Source organism: Penaeus chinensis, chromosome 7 (genome assembly GCF_019202785.1).
Source record: "Penaeus chinensis breed Huanghai No. 1 chromosome 7, ASM1920278v2, whole genome shotgun sequence".
Classification (NCBI taxonomy): domain Eukaryota; kingdom Metazoa; phylum Arthropoda; class Malacostraca; order Decapoda; family Penaeidae; genus Penaeus; species Penaeus chinensis.
Genome location: NC_061825.1, coordinates 12,696,249 through 12,706,989, shown reverse-complemented (window position 1 = coordinate 12,706,989; position 10,741 = coordinate 12,696,249). Strand labels below are relative to the sequence as shown.

The 10,741-nt window shown below is 46.5% G+C and overlaps 1 protein-coding gene across 1 annotated transcript; it reads right to left on the bottom strand.

Annotated features, from left to right (window-relative positions):
• Positions 1-5,276: 5,276 nt before the first annotated feature.
• On the bottom strand, positions 5,277-6,098 carry LOC125026877 (serine/arginine repetitive matrix protein 1-like). Its single transcript, XM_047615475.1, has one exon. The coding sequence runs from the start codon at positions 6,096-6,098 to the stop codon at positions 5,277-5,279; it is 822 nt and encodes a 273-aa protein (XP_047471431.1).
• Between the last annotated feature and the right edge of the window lie 4,643 nt (positions 6,099-10,741).

Genomic DNA, 10,741 nt, shown 5'->3' with positions numbered 1-10,741 from the left:
TTTCTCCCCCTAACAAAGGAACACATAAAGGCATTTACAGAGAGAGAGAGAGAGAGAGAGAGAGAGAGAGAGAGAGAGAGAGAGAGAGAGAGAGAGAGAGAGAGAGAGAGAGAGAGAGAGAGAGACTTTAACACAAGAGAAGATACTCTAACATAAAAGAGAAATTTCAACAAAAGAAAGAGGCTTTAACACAAGAGAGAGACCGAGAGACTTTACCTCCGCCTTTCCTTTCTCGCCGTAACAAAGAAACGCATAAAGTATCCCAAGAAAAAAAAAAAAAAAAAAAAATGCGTCAACCAAACAGACATGGTCCAGCTCCTCTTCAGGGTAAAGGGGGCGCGGGGGGGGGGGGGGGTCGGCATCAAATACTTTTAACCTGGAGAACGCGAAATCGTGTTCCCGGCGACCTGAGAGCGTCTGGTCGATTATTCCAGGCTGAGAATTCCCAATCCCATATTCTCCGCCTCGAGATCTTAAGCCTATACTTCTCATGATCACTTCCGGTCCGCTTGTTCTTTACCATGGAAGAAACTTCGGGTTTCTTCTCTTGGATTCTTTGACGTCGAAACTTCTTTTTTTAATCGCTTTCTTTCTTGTCTCTCTTTCTTCTTTCTCTTCTCCCTATTCATCCTCCTTTTTTTTTCTCCTCCTCCTCACCCTTCAGCTTCTTTTTCCTCTTCTTTCTTTTCCCTTCTTCCTTCTCTCTATTCTTCCACCGCCCCCTTTTTATCTTCTTCTCCTTCTCCTCCCCATTCCTCCTCTTTCCCCTCTCCTTTCTCCTCTTCCTCCCCTCCTTTCCCCATCTTTATGTCCCATCTTAAGAACCGCGAAAAGGTCCAACACAACGCCATTTCCAATTTCTTCGTACTTGAATATTTCCCCTTCGTCTCGAGGCATTTCTTCCCGGCAGTCGTGCGGGTTCTTCCAGTCTTCGTAATGTGGGTAGATATCCAGTCCTCCTAACCCGCTCATATTCGGATGGCAGACTTCCAGCTATGTCGCGCACCTTCACCTCCTCTTCCTGGAGTTCCTACTGAAGGAGAGAGAGGAGGAGGAGGAGGAGGAGGAGCTTGTCGAAACTCCCTTTTTTTTTGTTTTTCCTCTCTTTTTGTTTCGGTTTTTTGTTTGTCTATTTGTCTGTCTGTCTCTCTCTCTCTCTCTCTCTCTCTCTCTCTCTCTCTCTCTCTCTCTCTCTCTCTCTCTCTCTCTCTCTCTCTCTCTCTCTCTCTCTCTCTTCTCTCTCTCTCCTTTCCTCCTCTCTCATCTCCTTTCCTCTCTCTCTCTCTCTCTCTCTCTCTCTCTCTCTCTCTCTCTCTCTCTCTCTCTCTCTCTCTCTCTCTCTCTCTCTGTCTTTCTCTCTCTCTTCACCCCTCCCTCTCCCTCCCTCCCTCCCTCTCTCCGGCCTTGACTGGATATGTTTGTTCTCAAAATGCAAGTTCCTATTTCCTCTGAGTGTGTGGTGGGAGGAGATAGGGAGGGAGGAGAGGGGGTGGGGGTAGGGCCGGTGGCGGGTCCTTCCTTCTTTGCAGTGTTACCGGCGTCATCTTTAACTTGTACTCTTCTGGTTCCTTCTGGAGGAGCAGGAGGCACAGAATCCTCTCCGCCGTTGCTTCTGGAATCTTTCTGAAGGAGGGACAGGAGGCGGAGAGCTTCGGGAGGAGAGAGAGGGTATGGCATGGGTGTTGGGCATGGGGGCCAGGAAGGGAGGGAGGGAGGGAGGGGGGCATCCCAGTGCTTCTTCCAGCGCGATGGTAAAACTTCTAATGCCTCCCCTTTGTGCGTGCCACAAAACCTCCGCGAGTCTCTCTCCACCTTCCACGAACTTGTAGGATCTTTTACTTAATACTTTAAATTGTATTAACGAACAAGGAGAGAGGACAGTGCCGCCGCCCGCCAGCCCGCCAGACCCCAAGACCCGTGGCCCTCCCCCCCCCCCCCCCCCCTGCCCGCAGCCCCTTCTCCCTGCCCGTTATCACTGCCCTTTGATGTTATCTTTGTTGCTGGCTCAGTCTCATTCCTTCCCGAGGCTTTTTTTTAATGAGTCTGGTTATTATCGCTAAGTGGCGCAGCGATGACATATTGTTAACAGGCTCGCCTTTATCTGCGAACCGCGGCGCAGGAGCAACGGGAGATAAAGATTTGCCGTTCTTTATCACCTCCATTATCGCAGCTACCGGAGTCGGTGATGATCTGTTTCCTTTAATTGTTGTGATGCAGGACCAATATCATTGTTTTCCATACGTCGCACATTCGCTAATCACCAAGTGACATCTCTGTTTTTAGCATCATTTTCCATTACCAAGATTAACCTCGTAATACTATACCGATTTCCTGTCAAATGACACATCAATGAAATCGCATCTGCCTTTACTTTACAACCGACATCACCTCGGACTTCACAACCCTCACCCCCTCCCAAGAACACCCCGTGGACAAAGCTCTTCAGCAACAGTGTCTTTAACACCATACCTCCTCCCGACACCATCACCTTCACCACCGCCGCGACTCGTGCCTTCGTCAGCGCCGTCTGCCCAGCTGGGGCGCTCACTTCCTCAGCTTTTGTCTTGTTCGCCGCTACTTCATCTCCAAAGTGGACTACTTTAATCTCCCGTCCTGCTTTGCTGCTCTTTCCTTGGTCCCTTCCCAGCATGGCTTTTCCTCCTCCCTCCTCTTTGTCTCATTTCTGCCGTGAATTTTGTTTACCCGGATTTCTGTCTGTCTCCCTGTCTCATAAGGACAAGAGTGTAACAATAACACAGATGCTAATGATAATTATTTTAACAGTAATGATAACGATGATAATAGTAATAATAAGAGATATTGCTGATGATAATGAAGACAATAAATTACCGCAAATAGGTAGTGAAAGTGAATTAATAAATAGCCAAATAAAAGAGGAACGCGGAAGAGGGGACAAGGAGAACGCTGGAACTGGGAAAGGCGACAAGAATAGCTAATTGTGAAAAATCGTGAATAACATAAGAACGGAGCAAAAAACGACTGAAGGATTAATGAATGGAAGACGGAGGGATAAGCGAAGGGAGAGAGGAAAAGAAAGAAAAGACTGTTGATGGGTGATGAGAGACGAAGATAGAGGTGGAATTAACGGGAGAGATAGAGGCATAAAGAAGAGTGTGAAAGAGGAGGCGAAGAGGAATTGGGAAATTCAAGAGAACCTCAACTTGCTTTCCTTTCTTTCCTCCTTTTATTTTTCTCTTATTTCCTTTTACTTTTACTTGTTTTTCCTGTCGAAATTATGAATCATTTGGCATTTATTGTCAACAACTCTACCGAGAAAGTTACTGACGGATTGTAATGAAACATTATGGAGGGATCGTTCGTTCATGGGACAAGGAGCACCAGAAGAGAGTTTAGTGGCTGTTCCATGTATAAAACTAACATGAAATCGTGTTTATTCTTCAACAGTGAAAATACTTATAGGCAATAGGTCTGTTGGCGGTAAGCATTCATTTTGGTAAACATTTGTGGTAGACTTATGTAGTTTAGAAACCATTATCTTTCTCTCTGTCTGCCTGTCTCTATATGTCTGTCTGTCTCTGTCTGTCTGTCTCTCTGTCTCTCTGTCTCTCTCTCTCTCTCTCTCTCTCTCTCTCTCTCTCTCTCCCTCTCCCTCTCCCTCTCCCTCTCTCTCTCTCTCTCTCTCTCTCTCTCTCTCTCTCTCTCTCTCTCTCCCCCCCCTCTCTCTCTCTCTCTCTCTCTCTCTCTCTCTCTCTCTCTCTCTCTCCCCCCCCCCTCTCTCTCTCTCTCTCTCTCTCTCTCTCTCTCTCTCTCTCTCTCTCTCTCTCTCTCTCTCTCTCTCTCTCTCTCTCTCTCTCTCTCTCGCTGCGTGCAAATCCGAAATGGAGTCGCCCCCCCCTCCCCCGCCCCAGAATCTACCGGTACAGCAGAACAGCACCACAACAACACCTTTGACTGCCGCTGCAAGATTCCCTCCTTTAATCAATCCAGCAATTGCATCAACCTGCACGCTGCGAGATGCCAGCCACCCAACCTGCGCGCGTGTGTGTGTGAGAGAGGCTGTGGCGCGCCCTTTCCATGACCGCCTCGTGATCTCGCCCTCACGCCCTCATCACCACCCTATTCCAAGGAGAATACCATGTCTTCCTACACCGCCACATGGCTTCTTCCTCTCATCCTCCTTGGCTTGCTCCTTACGTCCCCCATGGCTTCGCTACGCCCCCCCCCCCCCATCCCCCATGGCCTTCTTCCTGCACTCCTCATGGCCTCCTCCTTGTACCCATTCTCCCCCCTCCCATAGCTTACCCCTTGCACCCCCTCGCCCCAGCCGCAGCCAAAGGGCGCAGACGGCAGACACATAACCGTCACCCCCCCCCCCCCCCCCGCCGCCCGCCCGCCCGCGCTCCCGGACCCGAAATATCTCCCGCTCTCATTATCTGCTTCCGACCGATTAGCTGTAGTTCCTGCAGTTCCTGTCTGTATTCTCCTCTTTCCTGTCCTTGCCTTTTTGCCACTTGCTTCTGCTCTCTTTCTCTTTCTCTTCTGTTCTTGCTCTCCACACCCGCTCTCTCTATCTTATTTAAAAATCCGTATTTCTCTTCTCTTCTTTTATCTCTCTCTCTTTCTATATATCTAATTATCTCTCTATATATGTAAATGTATATATGTCTATGTATATATGCATTTGAGTGTTCTGAGTGTGTGTGTGTGTGCATGTGTGTTTATATATATATATATATATATATATATATATATATATATATATATATATATACATACACACACATATATACATACACACACCTACACACACCCACACACACACACACACACACACACACACACACACACACACACACACACACACACACACACACACACACACACACACACACACACACACACACACACACACACACACACACACACACACATACACACACACATACACACACACATACACACACACATACACACACACACACACACACACACATGTGTATATATATATATATATATATATATATATATATATATATATAAGTATATATATTATATAGTTTTAGTCTCTGTGTAAGTACAAACAGCGAAAGAGAGAGATTATAACGAAATGTTCTTTTGTCTCTGCCCTCCTGCACTGCCTATTCATATCAAAAGCCTTTACTCCTATTAAATGACAAAAAATCTCTTCGCCTGCGTTCGTTCAGAACACAAACGTTAGCCATTATGTCACCCGTCTCATTAGCAACATCTGCTCGGTGTTCCCATTAGAATAGCATTATCATTTAGTTAATTAATTATTGTGTCGGGCTGTTTGGAATAGTTCCCGAATTACAGCAGATGAACCTCGGCGCCATGTCCTCGCGCGGCGGAGGTGGGACTGACGAACATTGCGGCCGCCGCGGGAGGCCGGGCCAGGCTGGGACGACGGCTGGCCTCTCTCTCGTGGCCCTCGGACGACGTGTGGCCTCTCTCTCGTGGCACTGGGACGACGTGTGGCCTCTCTCTCGTGGCACTGGGACGACTTGTGGCCTCTCTCTCGTGGCACTGGGACGACGTGTGGCCTCTCTCTCGCGGCACTGGGACGACGGCTGGCCTCTCTCTCGTGGCACTGGGACGACGTGTGGCCTCTCTCTCGTGGCACTGGGACGACGTGTGGCCTCTCTCTCGTGGCACTGGGACGACTTGTGGCCTCTCTCTCGTGGCACTGGGACGACGTGTGGCCTCTCTCTCGCGGCACTGGGACGACGGCTGGCCTCTCTCTCGTGGCCCTCGGACGACGTGTGGCCTCTCTCTCGTGGCACTGGGACGACGTGTGGCCTCTCTCTCGTGGCACTGGGACGACTTGTGGCCTCTCTCTCGTGGCACTGGGACGACGTGTGGCCTCTCTCTCGCGGCACTGGGACGACGGCTGGCCTCTCTCTCGTGGCACTGGGACGACGTGTGGCCTCTCTCTTGTGGCACTGGGACGACGTGTGGCCTCTCTCTCGTGGCACTGGGACGACGTGTAGCCTCTCTCTCGTGGCCCTGGGATGACGTGTGGCTTCTCTACCATGGCATTGCGACGACGTGGTGGCTCCTATCTCATGGCGCTTCGACTTGGAGCCTCGTTCGCCCATGGCACTGCGACGACGCAGTTTCTCTCTGTTCCTTGCATCACGACGGTGTTTCTCCGCTCAGAGTGTCACGCGCGGCACCGTGGTCGCTTATTGCCTTCGACGCGATGCATATTCTATGGGATGCTTTACACAGCTCGACACCGTCTTGATTAAACCATGCTCAGAATTGTTATCAGGAATCCGATTGATATTTGCCTATACAATAATATATGTAAATGGATTATAGTTGACAGAACTATGAATGATTTACACTCACACACCCATACCGATGTTTAGGGGTATGTGTAGTATGCGTGCGTTAGGTCTAATACTTCATTAAGCCTCAACTAATTCAGCATTGCGCCCGTAATATTTCCAAGAAGCACTCACAAACACCATTCTGACACGGAATCCCAACCGCTCCCGACCTCCCATTCATCATCAACGTCGCCGTCAATGCCTCAACGTCTCCCGCATGGAGATGGCTGGAGGCGACGGTCAATATTACCAGATTAGTGATATTCATTAGCATTCTTGATGGCGTCTACAGTGAATACCGTCAAAAAAGGGGGGGAGAACGAGGGCAAAGTTATCCACTTTAGCTTTAGACGGGGAAGGGGAATGTGGGGAACGGGATAGGAGTGTGGGGAATGGGACGAAAGTGTGGGGAAGGGGACGAAAGTGTGGGGAAGGGGACAGGAATGTGAGGAAGGGGACGGGAGTGTAGGGAAGGAGAAGGGAACGTGGGGGAAGAGAGGGAAGAGGCGGTAGAGGAAGGAGGAGGGGGTAGAGGGTTTAGGAGAGGAGTTCAGTCATGATGCGAGCGCCAAAGTGACCCTTTCACCAATACTTAGATGAGAAATCGATGCTTGCGTGTACTGGAGGTGACAGCAGGTGCGACGTCAAGGAGAAGGGGCTAACACATGGCGATGACAATAATCAAGAGGGAAAAGGAGAGAGGGAGATGGAGAGCGATTGGGAGGCTAAGGGAGAGGGAGAGGGATTGGGAGGCTGAGGGAGAGCGATTGGGAGGCTGAGGGAGAGGGAGAGGGAGAGGTTGGGGGAAAGGAGGAAGGAGGGAGAGGGAGATGGAGGGGGAGAGGGAAGGATAGGCATGGAGTGAGGTAGTGGGAGAGGGAGTGGGGGATGGAAAAGGAGAGGAAGGGGGAGAGGAAAGGAGTGGGAGAGGGGAAGGAGAGAGAGAGAGAGAGAGAGAGAGAGAGAGAGAGAGAGAGAGAGAGAGAGAGAGAGAGAGAGAGAGAGAGAGAGAGAAAGAGAGAGAGAGAGAGAGAGAGAGAGAGAGAGAGAGAGAGAGAGAGAGAGAGAGAGAGAGGCACAGGCATAGTGTGAGGGAATGGGAGAGGGAGAGGGAGGGAGAAGGTGAGGGAGTGGGAGAGAGGGAGGGGGAGGGAGGAAGCGAGAGAGAGGGTTACGGAGAGGGAAAGCGAGGAGAAAAGGGAGAGGAAGAGGGGAAGGGAAAGGGAAAGGGAGCGGTAGGAGGCAGATAGCCAGACAGTCAGACAGATAGACAGAGGGAGAGAGAAACAAAATCATCTAAAGGACACGCAGGCAAACAAATAAGGAATAAAGAAAATCTGAAGTGTAACAATGAACAAAAAGATAGATGAACAGATAGATAGATAAATAAAGAAACATATAAATATATTGACAGATGAACAAAAAAATATATATATAAATAGAGAAATAAGTAAATAGGTAAGTAATTGAATAAATAGATAAACAAATACGTAAATAAATAAATAAATGAATACATATATAAAGAAATAAATATATCACAGCGAATCAGGACACGAGCAAACGATCCCAAGGAAATCCGGCAAACAACTTCCTGCAAATGTCTGAATGCCCTTCCTACAAGTCAGTTCAGCCTCAAGCACTTTATCACCACGGTATCTCCTCGCACCCGATAACACCCGAGGATTTAAAAGTCACTGCCACTGATATGTATATTCACACGCACACCTTGGGAGGTCTACCTGTATTTATTTATTTATTTATTTATGTATTTGTGTGTGTGTGTGTGTCGCGTTTGTTAAGTCATCTTTCTCTCTCTGTCTTTCTCTCTTTCATTATCTTTCTCTCTCATAGTCTTTATGTTTAATTCTCATTCTCTCGCTCTTTGTCTCTCTTACTCTCTTTCTCTCTCTCTTGCCCTTTATCTTTCTCTTTCTCTCTGTTATTATTTATATTAGTCATCTGTATTGTCTCCACCATTACGCTCACTTCTATCTTTACCTTTCACATCTTTTTGGTTATATTCCTTCTTATCCTTGTCACATGATCGTTTTTATTTTTTAATAATCTTATCAGTATCGCCCTTATCATCAAATCTGTTCAGTAAGTATGGTCTGGTTTTGATTTCGAACTTATTGATAGAAGCTGCTACGTGTTTATCTAATTTCCTTCCTTATTCTCTCTACGTCTATATTCTCCTTTATTCTCCTTTATTGCCTTTCATGTTCTTCTAATTTTACGTTTGATTTCTACTTCAAAGAACAACTGTTTTCTTCTTCTTCCTCTTCTTCTTCTTCTTCTTCTTCTCCTTCTTCTTCTTCTTCTTCTTCTTCTTCTTCTTTTTTCTTCTTCTTCTTTATTTTATTTATTTATTTATTTTTAGGTTCCCTTCTGTATTTACATATTTGTTTTTTGTTTCTTCGCTTGCTTGCTCTTCTATATCGTCCTTTTTCTCCTCTTTCTTGTCTCTTCTCTTAGTCTGAATTTCGTCATAATAGGTGAGAGTAAGTATAGAATTCTTTTTTTTTTTTTCTTTATATCCTCATCTTTATCTTAAACTTTTCTTGTCTTTTTCTGTTTTTCTTCTCTTCTTTTCTTTTTCTTTGATTTTTTTTCTTTTCTTTTCTTTCGGTTTTCGTCGATAGGAGTAATTTTGCGAGAATATGATACTTTTTTTTATCTCTCTTTTATTGCCTCCTCTCTTGTGTTCTCACCTTTATCGTCTCTTCTGTTGAGTCTCTCCTTTATCGCCTCATCTCTTGTGTCTCTCATTTATCGTCGCCTCTCTCTTTTATTGTCTCTCCTCTTGTGGTCTTTCATTCGTCGTCTCCTCTCTTGTGTCTCTCCTTTATCGTCTGCTCTCTTGTGTCTCTCCTTTATCGCCTCCTCTCTTGTGTCTCTCCTTTATCGTCTCCTCTCTTGTGTCTCTCCTTTATCGCCTCCTCTCTTGTGTCTCTCCTTTATCGTCTCCTCTCTTGTGTCTCTCCTTTATCGCCTCCTCTCTTGTGTCTCTCCTTTATCGCCTCCTCTCTTGTGTCTCTCCTTTATCGTCTCCTCTCTTGTGTCTCTCCTTTATCGCCTCCTCTCTTGTGTCTCTCCTTTATCGTCTCCTTTCTTGTGTCTCTCCTTTATCGTTTCCTCTCTTGTGTCTGTCCTTTATCATCTCTTCTCTTGTCTCTCCTTAATCGTCTCTTCTCTCCTTCTTTTCTTCTCTCTTTGCGTATATAAGGATTTTGTTTTCTTTCTGCCTTTTATCATCATCTCCATCGTCCCTTTTTCTCTCCTTTATTTTCCCTTCGCACGTAAATAGGTTTTCCTTCCTCGCTCTTCTTTGTCTTCTCCTTTCTGGCCTTTACTCCTCTTCCTTCCTCTTCTTTTCTCTACGTTTAGTTTTCTTCTTTATTTTCGTCTCTTCTTTCTTTCTTCTTTCTTTTCGTCTTTCTCTCTATTTAGCTTTCTCCTCTTCCCCTTCTTTTCTCTCTTTTTAGCTTTCTCCTTTCTTTCCTTCCTTCTCTCCTTCTCCTTTCTCTTCATTTAGCTTTCTCCTGTTTCCTTCTTTCTTTTCTCCTTCTCCTTTCTCTATATTTAACTTTCTTCTTTCTTTTCCTTCTCGTCTATCCTCTTCTTTTCTCTTCTCAATATTTCAGCTTTCTTCTTTCTTTCACCGCTCTCCTTTCCTCTTCTGTCCTCTCTGTTTTGTTTTCTCTTTTCATTCTCTCTCTATTCTCCTCTTCTCTTCTCTACATTTAGTTGTCTCCTTTTTTACCTCTCTTTTCTCTCCTCTTCTCTTCTCTCTCCTCTTTCTCCCCTCTTTTCCTCTGTCTTCTCTCCGTTTTGATTTCTTCTTTAATTCTACTCTCTACTCTCCTCTTCTCTTCTCTCCTCTTAGCTCTCTCCTTTCTTTCCCCCTCTCCCTTCTTTCCTCTCTTCTTTACTCTCCTTTCTGTTTCCCGTTTATCATCGGTTTAGTGATCATCTGCTTCCCTACGAGACAGAGCCTGAGCGTCACCGGGTCTGTGTGTTGCCCGGCCTCAGTGCGAGCGAACGCGGCTGCATGTATAATGAGGCCAAAATTAGAGGTGTTTATTCTCTCTCCAGCCACCTACCTTCCTCTCCCCTCTCTCTCTCTCTCCTCTCCCTCTCTCTCCTTTATCCCCATCTCTTCTAGCTCCTCTTGGTCTTCACTCCGTTTGTCTCTGCTTGTATCTCTCTTCTTCAGATCTGTTTCTATCCGTCTATCTTTTCTTTCTCTCTGTTTTGTTTTTTCTCCCTTCTCTCCGCTTCGCTGTCTTTTTTCTGCGATTTTCTCTGCTTTCTCTCAGCTTGTCTCTTTTTTTTCTCTCCGCATCTCTCTTCTTTCTCTCCGTTTGTCTCTCTCTTCTCCCGCTTCTCTCTCTTCTCTCTTCCTC

Bases quoted from the DNA above. Each gene is read 5' to 3' on its own strand.
- LOC125026877 (XM_047615475.1), bottom strand. From the start codon at position 6,098: ATGGGCGAACGAGGCTCCAAGTCGAAGCGCCATGAGATAGGAGCCACC.